This window comes from Nanorana parkeri, unplaced genomic scaffold (genome assembly GCF_000935625.1).
Source record: "Nanorana parkeri isolate BGI_ZX_2015 unplaced genomic scaffold, ASM93562v1 scaffold68, whole genome shotgun sequence".
NCBI classification, from domain to species: Eukaryota; Metazoa; Chordata; class Amphibia; order Anura; family Dicroglossidae; genus Nanorana; species Nanorana parkeri.
In genome coordinates this window covers 2,038,152-2,061,800 of record NW_017306336.1, presented here as the reverse complement: position 1 = coordinate 2,061,800, position 23,649 = coordinate 2,038,152, and the positions used below count along the sequence as shown (strand labels likewise).

The following is a 23,649-nucleotide window of genomic DNA, read 5'->3' as shown; positions in this document are numbered from 1 at the left end:
CACCCCCCCCCCCCCCCTATTTGATAGCAATTAAAGTAAGTTAAAAAAGCAGTTTTAAAAATAATAAAATAAATGTAAAAATAATTTAAAAAATGTTTTTTTAAAGTTCCCACCCCCACGCATCGGGTGCGCCTAAGTACGAAAAACGATGATCGCACTACACATGTTGGGTATCACCATGCACGCCAGAGCAATAATTCTAGGGCCAATATTTACGTGTATCCCTAAACTGATGACTTGTAGGGGCTTTTAAAACATTGTCTATGGACTTTTTGGGGTACTGAATTTTGTTGCAATTTCACGGATGCATGCCATCTTTAAACTGGGCATGTTGGGTATCTAATAACTCGTCATAACCTCATCTTTTATATTTTACAAAAAAAGGGGTTTTATATTGTGTTTTGGGGCACTAAATGAACTTGAGTGCACTTTTTACTAAATGTTTGGGTTTGATAATAAGTTGCGCTAATGTTGTGGAACATAAAAACTTGCAATTGCCACTTTTTCATTCTATAGGGTCTTGACTTTCAGAAAATATATAAGATTTGGGGGTTGAAGTAATTTTCAGGCCTAAAATGTGGATTATAACATGTAAGCAAAAAATAAAGAAAAGGCCGTGTCCTTAAGGGGTTAACTTCTAACCTCATGTCCACGTGATCCTTGAACACAGGAATGTTCTATACAGGTACTATTATCTTCTTTTTCATATAAGAGATAGTTAGATTTAACCGTTTAGGAAGAGTAAACAGTTTTTCAAGGTTTTTGCATTTTTAAGAAACACGGGCTAGTGACCTTTGTCAAGGTCAACACAGGCAGCTTTAACTGTAAACAATAATTCACCGTCTCCACAAAGACAGATAGTCTTCGTGAGAAATGTCAGGAGACAGGTCCTCCTTCTGGGCTGGGTCCAAAGAACTGGAAACTCCTTTTTCCTTTAGTGAGTGCATAAGTAACGCAGACATTTTTCCAAAACATTTGTCCATTACAGCAGTGAACTCCTCTCTGGACAGGAGAAAGATCAAACTGATGCCTGATGCTTCAGCATCATAGGAAGCAGCAGAAACCCAGAGCAGCAATCAGCACAGATCTGGACTCCTTCAGAACAATGCATAGTTGCAGCTGAAGATGTCTGTGTAGCTAGCTCAGTGGATTCTGGGAGCAGAATGGCGGGTGAATGCACAGTATGAATACCCAAAGGGAGGCTGCATAGATGCAGTGCAGTGTCAGGCCACCCATGGATAAGGTGCCAAACTGAATAATAGAGGGGGGCGCAGTAATTTGACCCTCGGAACTGTAAATTAACCCACAGAGGGAAAGGGCAAAATTGGGCACCTAGACAGGAACATGCCCAGACTTATCACCCTAAGAGCATTGGTTGACTCCTCAATGCCATCACTTAAACGGGACATCCTCCATCCAGCATGCCCAACAGGATCCTAAACATATTACAGGCCACCTTATACACTGAGTGGCCAGATTATTATGACCACCCCATCAGTACTTCGTTGGGCCACGAGATGACTTAGTTGGGCCGCCTCGTGACTCCACGAGATGTTGAAAGGTGATTGTGAGGAATGTGACATTGCACTGTTGTCTTGTATCAGTCTTGCCACTCTCCGTTCTGCCCTAGCATTGACTAGTCGCTGACGGCCACAATTTGCACGTTCAGACCCAGATTTTCGGCTGACAGTCCAGTCTTTAAACACTTTAACAACAGCTGCTCTTGAACATTTAACAAATTCTGCTGTTTTACTGATACTCGCTCCATGGCTCCGCGCCAACAATCATCCCACGTTCAAAGGCTGTTAAATCGCGTTGTTTACCCATATCTTCAGAAAAAAATAACTTCTGCTGTCGTGGTAAACAACCTGCTTCCCTATTTATAATGGTCTGGGTCTCTAGCAACTTCAGTGCAAAATTATAGCTAATTTGCCTACAAACGTCAGGTGGTCATAATAATCTGGCCACTCAGTGTATGTTCCTTCAAACTGGATCCAGGTACAATCCTCCAAAGCTCTGATGAGGAGAAAACTAATCTGGATAGCTGCCGCAACGGCTGTAAGCAGCATTAAGAAAACTTGCTGGAAGAGGGAGTGGAAAGGATTATACAGGGCTGTTGTCACAGCTTTGATTTGCCATTGTCTAATCCCCTGCATAACCCATCCATTCAAGATTTAATTCCATGTCATGCGATGTATGTTTAAAATAAAGAAAGAATTATTCAACTGCATAGGCAGTGGCAAAAGTTTCACGCAACCTTGCCCTTTATGAAACCTTTCCAATTTTGCAGCCAAATTGGGATAACACCTACTTTATTTGTTACATGTTCTCATTCACATAGCATAACTATCATAAATAATATTTAAGATTGCTGCTTACATTTTCAGGTGCTTTATACTTGCTTACAAATTCTGCCTAGCTTCCCCCTATGTCATGTTAAGGGGCTCTGAAAGTTATGTTTACTCTAAATAAACCCTGTCTGTACTGTGCTGGCATATTTATTATCAGTTGTAAACTAGATTCGAACACTGTCTGCCCTAAGAAAGAGTTAAAGACTAAGAGGAATCCCAGTGTCTCCCTCAGGTTGAGACTACTTTCAAACTCAGCTCAGAGTAGCTTGGAATGTGCACAAAGGCCTTCACCAAAGCAATATCTAAAGTGTTAAAAACTTATTTTTAAACAATATTCCTAGGTACACCGTGTGAAATACAGGGAAACCACTGCCCTGGAGCTATATAACACCCTGAAGCTAATCCAACAGATTTCACCACATACCAAGGTTGAGTGCCGATTGCAGGATTCAGTGCCCAAAGCTACTCTACAGGCTAAACCAGCTGCATGTTTACAGTTACCTGTAGTCTTTTCCCGTAGCTTTTATGCTATCAACTAACTGGCCAATTTCATAATTAACCAGTGTGTCAAGTTGCCCATCTCCAACTCCATCTCTGTAGATAATGATCCGGGAAGGGAGAGTTTTATTGCAAACATGCCAGGCTTTAAGGGCAGCTGTTGTAGAAAAAATAATGCATTATAGAGGTTACATCGGTGACACTTAAAAGCTTTGGTCTTAAGACATGACACAATATGAAACATATACAGTGACTACGTTAACAGTAATGCAGAGCTGAGCTACTAAAAGGAAACAAAAAAAAAAACAAACCAGTTATGTATTCAGTAAACAAATAAAAAAAAACCCAAAGAAAAACTATTTTTTAAAGGTAACCAGTTCAAGTAACTGAATTAGACTAGGTATCATCCTTCACAGTGGATGTTAAACTGAGAGGGGGATAGGCAGCAGCAGGAGCTAATTGTGCTGCATGAACATGTGCTAATAAGGAATATACTGCAGGTGGAGGGCGCATAGGAATGGTCTCATCAGCTTGCAGCTACTCCTTCACTGTATAGTCGGTATCTGTTGTTTTGCATTGGTTTGTTATTCTCAGTACTGCACAAAAAGCAATACAAATCCTTTGCCAGGTAGAACAGCTCTTACATATGTATTTCAACTGTGTATTTAGCTATGCCTGGAGAAAAGCTTTAGGTTAGTTTAGGATGGAAAGTGGCAAGTTGCACCTTATTTCAGAGACACTGCGCTTCTTTAGAGCAGAAATTCCCACAATCACAAGCAGCCCACAAATAGACTGCCACAATGCACACTCCTACTGACTGCAAAGCTTTAATCTCTCCATCACACTCCTACCTACTAACCAGTCAGCCTGTTTTCTCTTAGTATCTTGTTTTCCCTAACCAGTTTCAGAATAATCTGTTCTCTTATAATCTTGAAGGTTAAAATTACACTTTAATCGAAATTGATAATCAAGCCTTAAAAATATATATATTTTTTAAATCCTGTAGGCCAGCACAGCATAACCCCTCCCACTACCAGCATGCTTGGTACCTCTTTAGCTAGCAAAAGAAAGCTCATAAAGACAGAGGAGTGGGACCTGTGTCCCTTATGGGACTCAAAAACCCAGGAATGTTGTCTTACCTGTAAAATCCTATTCTTAGAGTACATCACGGGACCCAATTTAGACTTTCTTGGCTTTACACAGCTATCTTCAGAGGTAACTGGACACTGGAAACCAAAGCGATAAGGACAACCCCATGAAATTTCCCCCACTCCAAGCAAGCAAGTCAGTTTTTTTTTAGCAAGCCAGAAGTAATGATATGAGGAGAACGGGGGAGGGACCTTATGTATCCCAAGAAAAGTATTTTACAGGTAAGACAACAATCCTATGTTTTTAATCGTACATCTTAGGACACAGGATCAGTCTTAGAATAGTGTGGCAACCAAAAGCAATCCAACTGAGTAGAGAACACTAAACGGCCCATGTAACAACAGATCAAGAGGGCTTGATAACTACTGGAGGAAAGATCAATAAATCTAAAATCGGTGAATTTAGATCAATCTATCAGTACCAATACAAAAATATGACATAGACGAGTGTCTATCATGCCATGCAAAGATGGTTGTGTATGTACTAGAATACACGTGTCCCATGCAACATGTCGGTAAAAAAGTGTCCAAAGTGACCATACAGACTGGCCTTGCGTCTTCCATCCGACGGGGGTGACGAAAGGTGATGTGGATCCAATGTTTTTTTTTTACACAAGAGTACACTAATATGAATAGATTTGACAGATGTGTGGAAAATGAGACAGGAGGCTTCTAGCAAACCAATGCAGCTGACATTTAATGCTTCAGCCATCTGCTCCATGCTAAGCCAGAGATCAAATCCAACAGTTGTCGATTTTGACCAGTCATACATGGTTTGACAGTCACAGCCCGAATCTGAAGATGGTAGGGCTCGCCAGGGAAATAAGAGCTCTAGTTGGGTCTGTAAAGAGAGGCGCATCCTCTGCCCGAATGGTAAGCACCCTACGAAGGTGAAGTACTGCCAAAAGCGGGAATAGATGACTTATGTACAAATTACCTAAATGGATACAAGGTTAACAAGCATTTAGGGGGAGCAAACAGTTTGTAAGGATTTTTCCAATCTTCACAGAGAAATAGTTGGAAAGGTAAGCGCAAAGGTAAATTCGTCACTGCCTTAGGAGTATTAAATGACCCAAGGCTAGAGAAAGCACTGTAGGGCTGCAACAACTAATCGACATAATCGATTATTGAAAAAGTTGTCAACTTTTTCAATAATCGATTAATCGGCTTCTGATCAGTTGGCCCTGTTCACGGCTCCACACACGCTGCGCACCGCACCTCCTCCCCAACTCACGCTCAACGCTGCCAGACCCGCATCCACGCTCTACACGCCGCAACTCCTTTCTTTCCATTTCACTATATTGCACACCACACTTTTTTTCTTTTTTACTTCCACCGCTCCAAGCTTGCTCCTGTCAATACAAACTAGTAGTCCATCACTGGAGCCATTTTTTAAAATGTATTTGATTGTTTATCCGATCAAACTTAATAATCAGCTAACTAATCGATTTTGAAAATAATCGTTAGCTGCAGCTCTAAAGCACTGTTAGAATAAAAAAGTTGAACTTCTAGTTTCAGAGTGATATCATCAATACAAGCCTAAGTGGTCACTATTCAATTGGAAGAAAAAGCAGTAAACTGCAACTGTAACTGGGCAGCACACTGGCTTAATGGTTAGCATTTCTGCCCAGCTCAGGGGGTCCTCGGTTTGAATCCCAGTCAGGACACTATTTGCAAGGAGTTTGCATGTTCTCCCTGTGCTTGCGTGGGTTTACTCCAGGTACTCTGGTTTCCTCCTACACGCCAAAGATATGCTTGAAAGTTAACTGCCTCCTGTCTAAATAGATACCGGATGTTTGCATGTGTGATAAATTAGATTGTAAGCTCCTTGAGGACAGGGACTGATGTGAAAGCTCTGCGTAAATTGTTTGCGCTATATGCATACCTGTAATAAATAAACTCCTCTGGAGTCAATTTATCATTCAAGGACTAGAGAGACTCAGAATCAGACAGAGTCTCTGTGGCTCATGACTTGTAAGCCACTAAAGTCATGGGAAAATCAGATCTAGAATTTGCAGCAGAACGCCTCGGAAATGCACTCGTTGCTTCTTTGATCAGAGTCTGCAAACCACTGGTTATTTAGTTTTGCATAACTGTGAATACTCAGCCGAAAAAGGGGGCCAGCGACACCCGATGGAGCGAAGGAAGACTCTGAGGACAGAACAGACTCTAAAGGTGGCCATACACTTAACAACCATCGCAAGACCCTAGTCTTGCGATGGTTGTAAAGTAATTTAAAAAAACGTACGATCTGCCCATCTTGGACAGGCAGATCGTACTTGCGATGACCGCAATGCTGAACGGACAGTGTGCGCGTGCGCACACCGGCCCGTGCGGCATTGATCTTACGATCATGCTAAAAACCAGCCGAAAATCGTACGATTCTCGGCTGGTTTTCTAGCATGCTCCTTAGACAAAGGACGTGCGACCGTACAGTAAAAACGGTCGCACGCCTTCCATACACTTTGCGATTATCGTACGATCGCGGGATTGTCCGCGATTATCGTGCGATAATCGCACAGTGTATGGGCACCTTAAGATAAGAGGATAACATGAGTAATGCTCAGATGTGTAGGCTCAGGGTAAGAGGCCCTAGGCACTAATGAAACCCAAAAACAGCTAGTAGCAGGTGAAGGTAGGATGACCAGAGGTGAATCACTGTAGGCTAGAAGCGGAAACTAAAAAGAGATTGGGGAAATGTATCAAAACTGGAGCAGACTGAATCTGGAGCAGTCGCCCATGGAAACCAATCAGCTTCTCACTTCAGTTAAGATTTGAAAATGAGAGAGATGCTGATTTGGTTGCCATGCACAGCTGCTCCAGATTTTGTCTGCTCCAGTTTTTATAAATCCCCCTCAATTAATTTTCACATGGCTCCTTTCAAACAGCAATGGAGAGATGCTAACTCAACACTGTATGGCGGGAAAAGAGAGAACAGATTGGGCAACCAGTCTACACACTAAGTGGTTCTTCAGAGACAGGGCAAGAACTAACACCTCTAGACGACTTCATCGGAAAGCTAAAATTGTACAGACAACGCTCCAGCAGCAATCTAGAGAAGATTCTTCATTAAAGGAAAACAAATCAAAGAAAAAATATGTAAAGTAAGTTTTAATACTGCAGAAATTATATTCATCCCACTAGGATTCAGTTATTTGTTTACCAGTATCCAATCCTCCTATAGGCGGCAGTATAACTCAAAGTTTAAGATTCCTAGTGTCCTTCAATGGACAAAAAAAGATGCATATTGTAAACACATGCTGCCTGTGCAATAAATTCAACTTTTTATCCAGGCATGCCTTTAATACATTTGCACACTGCATTGCTTATAAAGACCTCTTGCTGATATTTTTGTAATGAAAAGTATTTCTATATGCTTTTAATATAGGTTTCTTCTTGTTTTTTGCATACAAAAAGTCGGAAATCTTATAAATAGGTGTTCCTTACGGCCACATATCGCATTCAAACCTGTCAAGGAATTCTGACATTGCACAGAAGTTTCCAGAAAACAGAGGCACCCACCCCACATGTAAGAAGCTCTCTAGATTCTGGTTTCAGTGAATTTAGAGGAAGGCAATTTGAGTGGACTTTTCACTTTATCACAGTTGCTGAATTAGACAGTCATTGATTGGCTTATTGTCTTGAATTGCTCTTTATATTTGGAAAAGTCAGTATCATTTCAATATACCAAACACAACAGCTTACCTCCCCTGCATCTCTGTGTTGTGTAAAATAATCACAATTAGTGTGCATTTAATATCAATGAAGTTGAGGCCTTTTTGATTTGCATCACAATATGTACATCTCATATGCTTACGTCCATAGTGTTACATATACCTTGCATGCAAACTTTAAGTCCATCAACGATCTCTTGTTTGTTGTCCTGTAGAACACAACGAGAAAACCATCTAAAGAAAGATTAAAGTTTTTAATTAAAGATAGATCATTATTAAATGAATATGTACGTATTCTGCCATGCAATACATTACTGGCTTTGACCCCTTGACTTTGTCAAATGGAACAAACAACCATGATCAGGTTTCCCACTATTATTGTATTTAAAGTGAACTTTCACTATTTTATTAACCAATTCAGGACCACGATACAGTACATATATACACAGCATGTTCCTGAAGTGGTTATACCAAGATCACAGGATCTTGGTGCTGTTCATTTCAGCTGACTGTCAGCTTTAACATACAAGTGTTCAGTCAAATCACTTGTAATGCTGCCAAATAGTGACCCCAAATGTCGATGTGTGTGGCTGGATCGGAGGGAGATCAGCCAATGAAAGTAGGCTCCGCTTACTAATCCAGAAGCAATTATGATTTTGTCAGTTCCAGGCATTGTCATTTCTCTGGCTGCTGTATCCACAGAAGAAGCTGGTGAAGCACTATGTGTGCTTCATCAGCTTCAGTGGGGTCCATAGGTGACCCCTGATATTTTCATAAGGAGGACTTGTCACTTACACTGTACTGCCACAAAGGGGGTTTCTTAGACCCCATGTCATAACAATATAGTGTAAAAAAAAAAAAGTAAAAAAAATATGGTAGTGACAAACAAAAACAAGTTTCACCTTGACATATATACAGTGTGCCACACATGTTACACATCACTGTAAATGTCGGAGTGGGAGAGCAAATATTTTAGTGCCAACACTCACTGTTAACTCTCAACTGATAAGCTGTAAAGGCTTTTTAAGCATTGACTATGGGCAATTTTGGGTACTGTAGTTTTTTAAGGCTTGACATGTTTGGTATCTATTTATCCGACACAACCTGACCTATTATATTATACCAAAAATTGGGTATTCTATTCTGTTTGCACTAAGGTTAATTTTAGTGTATTTTTCCTCAAAACATATTGATTTGATAAACATTTGCACAAATATCTTGCAACATTAAAAATTAGAACTAGCATATCTTAGTTACAGGTTCTCTGTACAGTGGAATCCTGGGAAAATTCTAAAGAAATAGTTATACCAATCAGATTACATTACAGGTAGTGCCACCTTGTTCACATAACTGATGGGATGATCCCACAATTAAAGTAGAAGTGAAAACATTTAAATACATTTAGTTTGCCAAAGCGCTGAGTTTTATAAAGAATTTGCCATTTTCATAAATAAAATGTTTGTTTAGACCTTTTTTACTCCTTTGTTGTATCTCAGTGTTGGTGATCTGTTGAATCCTTTTTGAAGCTGTCTACATGCATGCACTTCAGAAAATGCTGCATGGGATTTGTTAAGGTGGGATTTCTGAGGATCACAATAGAGTGCTATGCATGCTTAATGTGTGTTTAATACAGTCTAAGTGTTGAAATCCCTAGTGTTTTAATTGCTATATCTGTGCAGGGGACATTAACCCTCTCTATTTGTCCTGATGACTTTTACCACTAGGACAGAAAGTGATAGAAAATTAAAATTTCACAAGTCAGGGAAACGGCAATAAGGGATACTTTTTCAATGAGGACACCTGTTCTGGTGATGGCTAAAATGGGATTTCCCCTTACCTTTTGTTGTGGCTCTAAGGCTAGTGATTTGAACAGAGCTTGCATGTATGCAACCCTGTCAGGTTTTTCCTTTTTTGTTGAAAACTTTTTAAATTCCCGCCGGTTCCGCCCCCCTGCGACGCAGACGCTCACAAGGGATGGAACCCGGCTGCGGGGATCGTGGACAAGGTAAGAGACACTACACTGTAATCCCGAGTGTGGCTCGGGGTTACCGCTTATGGTACTGCAAATTAACCCCAAGCCACACTCGGGAATACCACCAAGGAGGTTAATCAGCAATCTGTTTAGGAGGAATAAATATTTTTTCAGGATGTTCTCAGTGTTCATACACCTACTATAAAAACCCGGATACAGGGAAGACCTTGGCATTTTTAAAGAACCCAGACTAGTGAACTTTGGTTAAGGAAGATGCAGTTGGGTCTAATTGTTAACAATTGTGCACCATGTCACATGAATAGAAATAGTGTCATTGAGGTTGAGATGTCAGGAATCAGATCTTCCTGGCCTGAGTCCATGGAACTGGAGGCAGCCCCTTCTTCCTGAGAAAGTGCACAAGCAGAGAGAGGAAAATTAGAGAGGAACTCTGAAGGGGGCACTTACTATATGTCCCATGGGAGCTGAAACAGTTCAGACATTTTCTCCATAAATTCTGTCATTACTGCAGTTAACTACTCTCTGTACAGCATGGAAGAGCAGGGTGTCCTGGACGGTGCCGCAGACAACTCGGAGGTGGGGAGTAAAGGTATGAAGGGGCAAAACAGAGCTAGCAGAAACAGTGTCTCCAGAGGGGACAGAACCCTTCCAGAGCCGTTGTCAGGTTATGAGGATTCAGAACTTTGTCGCCCATACTTCTCCATGTCTATGGTCCCTTGCTGAAATGAAGAGTCCCAGCGGCAGAACGTGGGCATTTTTTGCACGTCAGGAAATGGCAGGCGTATTTACAGTAGGAAGAACACTAGGGGAGGCCGTGACATATGGCTCCACAGGCTACCATAGGCTCTTGGGAGAAAGGATTTTATATTGTGTACCTTAAGAAAAACTAGACTGGAGAAGAGCTTTAATTTAAAGGGGACATGCCCCATCCAGTCCTCGCCTTCCTGGTGGGCATATCCTCCAAAGGGAGTCTGCAAAGACAGGGCTCCAGCCCCATGGACCAAGGCTGTGTAAACTATAAGTTGAATGCCACACACAGGATTCAGTGCCCTAAGCAATTTGCAGGCCAGGCCTGCATCTTCCAGCAGGGTACGGTCAGCAAAGGCTCTGCCGAGGACAAAAAAAAAAATATTTTTGTACTCATTGTAAAATCCTGTTCTCTGTGTTTATTGAAGGACACCTGTAGGAGTAGGATGCTAGGTACAAAAACAGCCTAGAGGCGACACCTGCTGGTGGCCAATGCCCAGTTTGCTAATTCAGTTAGTAGCAAGCAGTAAAGCCCAACAAGAACAATTGCCAACAACTGAAGGGCAGGTGCTGTGTCCTTCAATGAATACAGAAAAAAGGGTTTTACAGCGAGTACAAAAATCTAATTTTCTCTTTCGTTCATTGAAGGACACAAAGAAGAGCCATGGCTCTTGACCACTGGGGCGTAAAAAAACTGTGACTACAATAGGGGGGTAGGGTGCAAAGGTTCCTGAAAGACCGTACGCCCAAATCTAGCATCTGAAGAAGCAAGAGCATTAACCTTATAAAACTAGGGCTGCAACTAACGATTATTGTCAAAATCGATTAGTTGGCCGATTATTTTTTTAATTAATCGGATAAAACACACACACAAAAAAAAAAGAGTATGGTCAAAGGCGCCAGGAAGAGCAAAACTTCCAGATGCGAGTAAAGACTATCACCAGACTACCCCACATATGCAGAGCTGATGAGAAAGGGGCTAAGGTAAGGAAGGATGTAGAGCAAGGCGATCTAATCACGGAGCTACCAGAATATCCACTGCTGTTGGCCAAAGATCCTTGCCTTTGGAGACAAAATAAGTCCAGAACATTATAGAACCTGTAGGACAGAAAATTCAAATCTGTCGACTCCCAACTGAACATAGGTCCCAAGAAACCACCCACCTCACCAGAGAGCCCTCATATGAATGATGCAAGACATAGTCCCAGCATGGTCAGATGGTATCCTGGGCAGATGATGAGGGGCTGGGGCATCCTGTGTGGCAGGTCATCCAAGCGCCCAACACTCTCAAAACATTTAATTGGAGAGGAGACTCCTCTGGCATTCAAGTGCCCTGCACCAGCAAGGAGACCAGGACATGGGTTTCCTGAGTCACCAGGCCAAGAAAACCCTGGTCCTTGGGTATAGAAGAAGCAAACTGCAAAAGCAATAACAGACTCTTTCCAGACAACAGAAAGATGTTATTAGGGATAACATCTTTCTGTTGTCTGGTCTGGAACATAGATTAACCTCCATAAAGCCTGGGAGGCGCAATGCACATTGGTGGCTAGGGTCTGCACCAACCCACTAGTGGAGCCTGGAAACCCTGAGAACACAGTGAGGCCACTACAGGGGTGAATACCTAAGCCAATGACCGGGGAGAAAACGGGAAAACACTTCTTACCGCCCACGGTAACTGTAACTCAATGCTGCGTGTATGAGAATCAGATGCTATGATCAGGAATTAGTCCGACCAGTTAATGGATCACCTCTGAGGCCCTAACCTAGCCAGGGAAGTCCAAGAGGCAAGTATCTCGGCCAAATAGTTAGCACAACAGAGGCCAAGTCTCGGTCTGAAATGCCATATGCAATGTGGAACAGACGACATCAAAATGATCCGAAACGGTCTTGGATGCAAAGAAATAGTAGCAGAGGTCCTCAAAATCCAGGTGTAGCGTTCCCATAAAGACTATAGATCCTATGCAAATGACAAACTCAGAGGCCAAAAAAAAAAACAGGGTTGTAATGCCACAAACAGATCAAAGAAAGATTTTTCAAAAGAGGATGGGAACATCCACAGCCAAAAGACTGTCAGGAAGTCTGAGTACTGAGAGAGACAGGCACAGCAGCATGAAATACAAAGAGGAGATGGACTACCATTCCAGTGGTTGCATCGATATCCTGGAGAGTGCTAATTATGTAGCCAAGGAATCAGTGTCCAATCTAGTTCAAGAAATGAAAACCTCTTCAGCAAACTGCCCAAAAGTGTTGCCCCTGGAAACTGCAAGAAGCACACTAGCACCCCTGAAGGATAACTAGGGTCCTGCAGCCAGCCGAGTTTCCCAGCACTGTAGCAAAGGTGGAAGAGACGTAGGCCCCTATTCAAACATGGCGGCCATTGCTTCCGCAACATTGGGCATGTCCTCACTTACTGAAGAGCCCAACTGTCGGGGCTTGCTACTGAGGGACTTTCACCCCCAGAATCCAGGTAGAAGTATAATCAGCAAGGGAAGCAGCCCTATGCAGAAAGCTGTCTGTGGCTTCTGGCGCTGCAGGCCCTAGGTAACTAGCGGCCAGGACTTTTGGACTGCAAGCTGCGGCTCTACTACAGTATAGCCTGACCGTGGGCAGGTGCAGCCATGGGAGGGACACGAGAAAGTGAGCCCTGACCAGGTTCCAGAGGCCTCTTACTAAATAATGAAAGTCCACCATGTATCTCCCATAGTCCCAGGCCAACACTTACACTAAGAGAGATACCCATGTGCCATAAGGAAGTATAAATAAAAAGCGAACCTCCTCAGACAAGAGCCAGGAGTCCACCTGCTTACCCAGGGACATGACACTAGTTGGTTGGACCACCAGGCATATATGTCTCCTGCTGAGCGTGTACAGCACCACATGGACACCCACACAGGAGAACAGAAGGGATGATGGGTACTTATAAACCATTCCACCCACCTTCAAGAAGTGTAAGGGGAAATGAGGGTGTGCATATACTCACCTGGGGTATATGTCTGCCTGGGGGGACACTATGACAGAGCAATGGGTCACATGTGCTCTCTGTAAGGAACACTCACAGACGCCCCTTGGTTTCAATATAGAGCTGTTGCAGCCAAATATGCACGTAGATAAGGATTTGCATGCACTCGATGGCTGACCTGGTAGAACTAAAGCCATTTAGAATACCCAGCCGGTTACCTAGCTCAAATGTTGATTGAAGGTCTTGAAGACAAAAGAAACAATAAAAATATCCTGCAAAAAAAATGGATCCAAGATTCTCAGTAGGAAGCTTAGGACCTTGCTCTTGGGCACTAGGCAAAAATTGAGCCGTCTCTAGTAGTTGGAGGGATTTGGCCTCCATCATAGCCCTAGGTCAGCGATGACGAAGCTGTGGCATGCGTGCCACAGAGGGCACGCAGAGGCCCCTCTGTTGGCACGCGAGCCTAGGCAGGGGTATCGACTTTATATCGCCTGACGCCCGAGACATGCGGTTCTGGACACCAGGCAGGTCGTTTTTTTTTTTCTACATGTGGCCCTGCTTCGGCCTCCATGGTCCACCCCCACTGCCAGCTGTCTCCCTTTTTGCCACCACCCGCCGTCGTTTTCGGGGTCCCTGTAGCGATCTCACCCCTCCGCCGGGTTCCGGCATCTCCTTCGGAGTCCAGGTGACGTCACCGGACTCCTACTCCTTCCTGCTGGAGCCACTTGCCTGGCGTTCGTGCTAGGAGCCTGACGCCAGGCAAGTACCTCCGTGGCAGCACAACCATCACCACCTATTGGGCCGGACAGAGCCCCTTTTCACCGGCCATCCAAGCCACCACACAGCCCTGCTCTCTGACGAGGCTCTCTCCAGAGAGATCACCTCGTGAACTTCTCTCATACAGCAGCTATGAACTATAGACCAGCAATTCCTCTTATGGCCACAGGGTGGCAGCAGAGCACCTATGAACCACTAAACTGCAAGTATCACCTAACTCAATCAGTTACCTCCATTTGAACTGTGTCTTTTCAACCATACTGATTCAGCTGTTTTCATTGAACTGTGTCTTCTCAACATACTAATTCTGCGAGTCCCATTGAACTGTTTTCTGTCAAAACCTATCAGTGATTGTAAAGTCACCCCTTTACTGGTACATAAAACTACACACCCGATAACCCTAATATCTGAAGCTGTGATCCACGCCACACTTAATAAGCCGCATCGGAGCGTTACAGTCCCCAACCCTTCTGGGGAACTCAAGACCAGGGCAAAGTAGTTCAGGGTGGAAAGCGGGGGGCAGAGTTGAGAATGTCCATTCTCCGCTCTGCTCCGTGTGAACTGTGAGACAGGAACAGAGTAGACGCAGCCTTCCCATCTCGACTGTCATAGCAGGACAAATGGCAGCAAAGTGATAAGAAAACTGTTCGTCCGGCTCAGCGTGGTGACATCAGGAGCTCTGCCCTACGTACGTTACGTCAAAACACGTGACTTCGTTAGGGGTCTGACGTAACGTACGTAGGGCAGAGCTCCTGATGTCACCACGCTGAGCCGGACGAACAGTTTTCTTATCACTTTGCTGCCATTTGTCCTGCTGGTATGATCCAGCAATACCCAATGCCTGTACTGTTTACACCATTGTGAGTACGCATTTTTTATATAATAAATTGCATTTTATTGGACGTTATGCACTATGTCCTTGTCCTTTTTCTCTTTCCATCTGGATTTATACTGGTACCTGTGATCTGAGGAGACCGTATCGCCTTTTTCTGTGCATGGGCTTCCCTCCCCCATTAAGAAGGGGAAAAATGCATTTGACCTAGCTCTGTGGGTCTACCTCCCCAGGTGAGCATTCGCTTGTTATCATCACTCACTGGGTGGAGGTGAAGGTCTGCCTGCATTGTGTGATTATCCTTACCTGAGAGTTATATGCACATTGGCTGCGAATCATCTGAGGAATTTTTTGCACAATCACCATTGTTTGCGTTTGTTTTTTCCTTGGGACTTTTTTTGCCTATATTGCTTTTTTGTATGTGTGTAGATATTTCTTATGCCTCATTTGTTTGAAGGCTCATATATATGACTCTTTTATATATGTTTCAATTTATTAGATATGTATGATTATTTGCTCGGCACAATATTGTTTTTTCAAGTAAATAAGCATATTACCGAGTCATTCCTTGGTTCAAGCTTGCAACAAAACCAGCAATAGACCTTTTCCCAGCCACAGTGTCATGGTAACAGTCAATGCCAACAATCATCATCTCTTTCAGCTGAAATTAAGCAATAAGTAGATTATAATTCTCCCAATACATATACAGATAGTTACAAATCTGCAAATAATAAGTTACTTTAAGGCTTAAATAGCTACAGTAGGTAAGTGTCTTCTACTTCAGGGAATCCAATATACAGTATTTAAGTCTGCCTATTTGTCCCATAAGTAATGGAACTGTTCCCTGTAGACTCCAAAAATGTATCAGTGCATTTATATCACTACTATTTGCACATAGAAAATACATTTGTTAGTACTTAAGTTATTATCAAATAAGCATTATAGAAATAAGATTTTTGTACTCAGTTTCTGTGTGCATTGTAAGGACACAGCGGAGACCTCTGACCATTGGAGTTATAGTGTCACCTTTAGGAGTAGGACACTAAGCACAAAAACAAAAGTAGTCTAGGGACGGCTACTGGTCACAACCATAGGGGTGGGTGCTGCATTCTTCAATGAATGCAGAGAAAAGGAAAAATAACTCCCATTTTCTTTTCCGTTCACTATCAGAGATCATAAGTATCTGATCACTGGGATGACCCAAAGTAGTGGTGGGAAAAACTAAACAACTGGAACACTACATGCCACTGGTAAGACTTGGAAGCTGCAAATGGGAAATTGACCTTCCCAGAAAAAAAAAGCCTCACAGAGGTTATGGCAACAAGAAAGACAACCTTAAAAGGAAGGGCGGTAGGTGGACTATTCCTGTTAGGTCAAAAAGGCAGATGTTGAACTGGCAACAGAAGCTGAATGAAATCCAATGGAGTCACATGAGCTAGTAGAGGGGGAGCTAAAATAGTAACACCATGAACAAGTTTTAAACAAGAAAGGGGAAGGTAGCCAGCTTTCGATTAAGATTGATAATTCTGAAAATAATCCCTTGATGACAGTTAGGGCCAAATGCTGATCCAGACCCGATTGCAAAAATGTCAAGCTTTGTGTCATAGAGTATCTGTAGAGGTGAAGGCTCCTTTCCTCGCACCAGGTGAAGTATGGCATCCAAATGAAATGGCAGACTTCGCAGAAAGTAGAAATCCTAGCATCCAACAGCATGGAGATAGCTGAGTCAGGGGGTCCTATATTTCTCAAGACCTGGGCTCAACAAACATGCTGAACCCATACAGCAAAATGATAATCGATCCTTGGGAGTAAAAATCTAGATATGGGTTGGTAGCCTTGGCACTCCACGAAAAAAAATTCCAGCGCCAAGTAGAAACCTCCTCTAGCCCCGAAATGTTTCTAGCTAGCCCTGGCACTCCAGCTGTTGTGGAACTACAAGTCCCATGGGGCATTGCAAGATTTTGACAGCCACAGACATTAGTCTCCGAGACAAAGGCATAATGGGTTTCCTAACCCTGATTTAGATGGTCAGTAAGAGATCAGAGTCTGAGTATCATATCTGACTGGGCCAATCTGACCCTATGATCATCACCAGACACCCATCATTGCGATCCTGAGGATCGCATGAGGGAGGGGTAGGCGGAGATCAGGAAGTACTCATCCAAAGGACCTACAGCAACATCAACTGCTACCTTAACCAGTTGACATCCGCGGTGTTAAACCCCCTTCCCATCCAGGCCATTTTTCAATATTCAGCGCTGCGGTACTTTGACTGACATTTATTCCGTCATGCAGCGCTGTACTGAAATGAATTTTATACCCTTTTTTGGGGACAGATAGAGCTTTCTTTTGGTGGTATTTATTCACCACTGGGGGTTTTATTTTTTTACTATATTAAGGAAAAATTACCGAAATTTAAAAAAAAAAAACAGTTTCCCCTATATTAAATGATAAAACATTTATTATTACCCAATGTTTTGGTAAAATATAAAAGACGGGGTCACGTCGGGTAAAAAGACACTAAACATGTCAAGCCTTAAAATTGCGTGCGCGCGCGAAACCTCAAAAAACGATAATACCCAAAATTGGCCCTAGGCGACGCTTTAAAAGCTGTTACCGCTCATCAGTTTAGTGTTATCAGTGATTGATGGCCCTAAAATGATTGCTCTCACTGCGACGTTCGCGGCGATATGTAACATGTGTAGCGCAATTGTAATTTTTGCGCGCTGGGGCACCGGACGCGTATTTACGTTTATAGGCGCGTAAACGTGGGGGTGGGGGAGTTAAACATTTTGGGGGGGTTTTTTCCCCTTTTTTTATATGTGGCTTTTATTTTATTTTTTTATGTGTTACTTTTCTTTTTTTTTATTTATATTTTTTTTTTTGCACTTATTGTTATTGCTATTATATAGGGGGATAACAACCCCCTATATAATAGCAAAGGCACACTGACAGGTCCTCTTTATGGAGATATTAGGGGTCTCTAGGACCCCTAATATCACCTATGGACCCCAAAAGAAGCTGATAAAGCAGAGATCTGCTTTATCAGCTTCTTCTCTCTCCAGATGACTGACAGGTGAATGCGGAAGTGATGTAACACACATCACTTCTGCATTCACAGCCCGGACGGGGATCAGCAAGGAGCTGATCTCCCGTCCTCCTCCTCCTGACGCCCTCGGAGCCGGTCCCGGGATCCAAGATGGGGCAGCGGATCCCGGGAATCAAGGTGAGGGGTCAGGGGGAAAAAAAAAAAAAAAAAAAAAACCGGAAGCGCCGAGCGGGCGCGGGGGGGGGGGGGATGGGTGCCGCGAACGAGCACATATAGGCGATCGGCGGGCTATGGACCCGCTGATCGCCTATATGTGAAACACCCGGTACCGGGTGTTCGCATTGGACGGGTCTTTTCTGCCCGTGCGTGCCCGCTAGGGGGCGCGCGCGAGCAGAAAAAAATTGCCGTCTCGAGACGGCAACCCGCAGATGCTGCAGTGCCGTCCGTCCGTTTTTTTACTACGGGCGGACGGCAAGAGGTTAAAAGATCCCTGTTCTTACAGACAATCCTGTCCAATATTTTTGCTGAACCTGGGGGCCAGAATGTCCAATTTGGAGTTCACACCTTGAAACAGCTACCCAAACAGCAGCAGGTGCAGGGGCCATTCTTCAGAATTCAGGTGCTTTCAGATGAAGAAATCTGCCAGCCAACTGTCCATATCAGGGAAGTAAAAATAAACAAGGCTGCAACGTGAAGTTCTGCTCAGAGCGTGCATCGGACTATTGCAAGCCTCAGAACACTTAAGCAGAAGTTAAGAGTTGGTGGACTCCTGGGAGTACAAGTCCTGTGGAGTGGAGAATTACATGTTTTCCCAGGGTGAGACTCGGTGATTCCAAATGAAAAGCTGGTTCCAACTCTGACTCCCCCTAGGATTCAAGCGTCGCTGCCTCCCTGCAAAGTCAGGATGGTTAAGCGACTCTGGTGGGAAAGATCCACGCCAGCTACCCCCACAGCCGGAGGCGGTCCAGATACCCGAATGGGGATGGCCTAAGAACTCAGTAGTACTAGGACAGGGGCAAGCAACTTGGGAACTAATTGTGCAAAAGGGAGGCCAAATGGTAAAGCCACTAACTGAAGATGCCTGGGACACCCAGAAAGGTGAAGGAATCACTGAAATGTCACAAAAATTGGGGATATGCAAGCACATTTTCATAATATCCAAATTCTCTGAGGTTTCCAAAACACGAGGCTAAGACAGACCTAGCGGATTTCATGTGGGACACCTGGGTAACATGAAGGATAAGGCCTTAAGGTCCAAAATTGGGCAGGAACCCTACTTTGTTTTGGGGACTGTTACACTGCATAAACTGGGACCAATCCTTGGTTTAGGATGGCATGTGAGTGCTGCATGTAGGATTGCTACATGTATGGAGAGAGGTAGGTTCGAAGGCATGACTGAGAAGGATGATGAGAGTGGAATTACAGCCCCAGGAAACCACTTATCAAACCCAAGCACCTAAGATACTAGCTACCCACATGTCCGCAGGGCCAACAGCTGTCCCCCAATTGGAAAACTAAGAATGCTCTCATGCAGAAAAATGCCCATCTGAAGGTCTGGGGGGACGTTAAATTTCTCTCCTTTAACTTCCTGGCACATGTGACCATGCACATCACCTCAGGGGAGGAAAAAGCCTGAGATCTCGTGAGATTACAGATTAGATTTCCCAGCAATGCTCTGCAAATGACAAGGAATTCTCAGTGTGCATTGCTTTGGCAAACAGTCATTTTGCACTTTCAAAGCAGGAAGTGAATACTTTGCAAGTGTAAGTATTTCAAAATCACAGCATTTTACACCTGACATGTCTATGTTATTATTAATCATCATACATAGTGGAATGCATTGGTAGAATTAGATTTTTCAGTGTAAAGTGATATGTGTTTTGGCTATCAAGTACATACTAAAGGTGGAGATTGTTAATTTGAATATGGCACATACTATGGAGAAAAATATAGGTATGATGCAAATTAGCGGCATTAGGCATTTAAGTAATAAAATAAAGTTATTGACCAGTACCTGCGGTAAACAATTCATATGACAAAAATGATCAAAAAATCAATAGAGTGTCATAAAATCAACAAAAAGTCACATGGGAAGAAATATTTTTACTCTTGGAGTTCTCAAAAGCAGTTTTTTATCTTGTTGAGGCACAGGTGAACATTGCACATTTGGTTACACTCTGGCCCTTACAATTTGGGTGTTTGCAACGTTGCCATCCACATTCAACCACTGGCCAGTGATCCACAGTATCTGAACAGACTTCCACTGGTGGAACCTCGATTTATGAAAAAAAATGCTGAAATATATACTTTGCATGTATTACTTTTTATGTAATCAAGCAGATTACCCATACATATAATATTGTTCATATGCAGCCATGACTGCCTAATGTCGCAATGTCACATGGAGTTGACCCCAATTTAAAAGGCGTAGCAGCAAACAATAAGCTGTTGCATATTTTTATTTTACAAAAATAGCCTAACATTTACACAAGTTTTCTCAAAATTAGCAGTCAGCAGCCATGTGCATGACTGCGCTGAGGCTTTGCGTACTTCAAGCAGTTGTAGCTAACTATACTACTGCGACAGGGCACGATCACTGCTCCCAAAACAATCTTTGGTACATATTGAATACAAATAAACCAGCATTGGCGGAATAAACACACCACCTTGGCTGCAGTCAGGCCGGGAGGATTTTGATGCAAAAACATGACAACCGGCATCAAGGGGTTAAGATCTTTGCTGTGTCCTTCAATGAACGGAAGATAAATACAGTTATTTAAATTAAAAATGTCCTACTATTATACAAATACTTACAGGTATTTCCAGGCTCCACAGTTCTCCACCCATTTTGCAGTTCATTTGCAAAGCAATTTTTGTAGCAACTGAAAAAACAGTCTGGGGTTTGCTTAAGGTCCTTGCTACCACACACTGACTGGGAACTGGACAGTCAACACAAAGAAACTTCTTAACAGCATCATATCGGTCTTTGCGATTACTGGATAGAAGACAAACGACCTGAAAATATACATGTGATAACAGATTAAAAAAAGTTCTAAGTGGCTGTGTTTATTTAAAAAAAAAAAAAAAATTAGCAAATGTGTTTGAAAACAACTATCACTACAGCATATCTGCAAGGCATAAGTGAGGGACAAAGAAATCTTAAAGCAGAACTACAGCAGATACAAAATTAACAATTAGCGCAGTTATGTTTATTTAAATGCAATCACTGTAAGTACTTTTTCCTATTTTAACCTCCTGTAATGCCCTAGTACACCAACACTCAAGACTGGTAGAGGTAGGGACAGCACTAGATGTTACTAGGTGCTCTGCTTTATGCTGCCCTAACAGAAGAGAGTAGAGGATGTGCTGCAGATTCATATTTTGCTGATGCACAATAATGTGAACAGGTGTTGACATCAATGGTTTTTATATATTTTGTCTCCCCAAGAAAACATTGATGATTCTTACACATCAGTATTCCAGTTAAAGTAGAACTTAAGTTCAACAGAGTGGGAAAGGGCTAATATTTGTCTCTGTCACCACTAGGACATTTTGCATGACCGATGGTAGCCATCTTGACAGGAAATCCCTTAAATGTGGAAACATGCAGATATAAAAACACAACAATTTTTATAAGAGTGAGGAAGAGGTACTGCCTGTACATTCTTATTAGAAAGATTTATCCTTTATACGGTGGGAAGGGGGTAGCAATCACTGCACAAGATCTGAGAGGCCATTACTTCCCTTCCCAAAAACAAATTCCCAAGCCCAGATGGAATTTTTTGAGAATAATATAAACGTTTGAAGAATATCCTTACATCTTACCTGCACTAAATCTACAAAAATGCTGCAGCCACTACCTCGTCCTCCCCAGACATGCGTAAGGCTATTACTGTTCCAATCCCAAAGCCAGGGTAGAAATCAGTGTCACCCCAAAATGTTTTACCCTTATTGCTTTTAAATACAGACCTAAAAATCTATGCTAAAATAATTCCTACTCGTCTCCTAGGTCAAGTTTCTCAAATACTACAAACCCAAATTAACAGGTTTTACACGCAGCAGGCAAGCCCCTGATGCTACTAGAAGGATACTTAATACTTCCATTATGCTGAGACTTGCATAAATAAAATATTAGGATTGTACAGTAAAGGATGCAGGTCAATGAGGATGGATAGGTTATAAGGTGGTACCGTCAGGTGACTGGTCAGGGCAGTCAGGAGCCTATATTACTCCTTCCCTACAACAGATGTAGTGTAATGTTGCTGTAAGCATTGGGTCCTGTGTGGGCACCCATCTTGGCACAAGTTGTTGGTGTGGCCCACCTGTAGACTCCTTAGGGCAGGGGTGCCCATTAGGTAGATCGTGATCTATCAGTAGCTCACGAAGCTGATGCTGGTAGGTCACAAAGGGTGCGAATGGAGGCCCCTTTATTCCATTTTGGTATATTTATTTAGCTATGCACACGTGATTACCTATTAGCCTGAGTATGCTGAGCCAAGCTCCCTGACACCTTTCTGGTGGATACTGGTGGTTGAAGTGCTATGTATTACATCAAAGAATATTAGTTTACACAGCCGGTTGCAAAATACAGCAAGGTGAGCCAGGAGAGAGAGCAGGGAGAGACAGACAGGAGTGAGAGGAAAGACAGCCAGGGGAGAGAGAGCGAGTAGAGACAGCCAGGGGAGAGAGCTAGTAGAGACAGCCAGGGGAGAGAGCAAGGAGAGACAGTCAGGAAAGAGAGATGAGAGACAGCCAGGGGAGAGGGCAAGGAGAGACAGCCAAGAGAGCGGAGAGAGACAGCCAGGAGAAAAAACGAGGAAAGACAGCCAGGAGAGAGAGAGGAGAGACAGCCAGGAGGATTAGCAAGGAGAGACAACCAGGAGGATGAGCAAGGAGAGACAGCCAGGAGGATTAGCAAGGAGACAACCAGGAGAGACAGCCAGGAGGATGAGCAATGAGAGACAGCCAGGAGAGAGAGCAAGGAGAGACTGCCAAGAGAGAGAGAGAGAGAGAGCTCGTCATTTGAAAAGTAGATCTTAACATAAAAATTGTGGCCACCCCTGCCTTAGGGGATCCGCTCGTCTGAATTGTAAGAAAAGGGTAAAGATATTGCAGGAAGGTGGCGAGTGCTTAGCTCATTCCTCCGCCCCTTTTTTGTTCTCCCTGACTGGTGAAGCAGCCTACAGTTCCCCTGGTCTCCCTCCCCATGCGAGTGGCCCCCCGACCTCCACGCTGGCCATGGAAGGGGGTACTGCTCCTTTGCCTTTTACTGCCGTGCTCCTCTCCCTCTATTGGGGTGGAGGCGATGTTGTTTAAATTTTGCATTGCAGGATCCAGGTAATTATACGATGATCAGCGTCTGCCATTTTTTGGTACAGTGCATGTGCAGTGTCACCCACGACGACCATCTTGGCAGGCAGTATAAGTGATGTGTAATACACACCCTAATGTTTTTAAATGTCTAGTATGCTCAGTGGGTCTTCCATCCGTTACTGGACAGTTGCAAAGACATAGTTGCCTGGGACGCGATAGTTGGGGCGGCTGAGACACGGGTCAGGGCAGACAAAGTATCTGTGAGTACCTAAAGGGCCTCTCGCATGCCGGATGCAAAAAGTATTGGGACT

At 43.3% G+C, this 23,649-nt stretch overlaps 1 protein-coding gene across 1 annotated transcript in view; it reads right to left on the bottom strand.

The window, feature by feature from the left end:
* The window catches only part of PIWIL1 (piwi like RNA-mediated gene silencing 1), a 98,942-nt gene that overhangs the window by 4,768 nt on the left and 70,525 nt on the right, over positions 1–23,649 (bottom strand). The window contains exons 15-18 of the mRNA XM_018576481.1: positions 20,840–21,040; positions 15,534–15,637; positions 7,835–7,905; positions 2,853–3,006 (exon numbers count right to left, since the gene is read on the bottom strand). Coding sequence (XP_018431983.1) covers positions 2,853–3,006; positions 7,835–7,905; positions 15,534–15,637; positions 20,840–21,040 — 530 coding nt within the window. The remainder of the gene's footprint in view (positions 1–2,852; positions 3,007–7,834; positions 7,906–15,533; positions 15,638–20,839; positions 21,041–23,649) is intronic.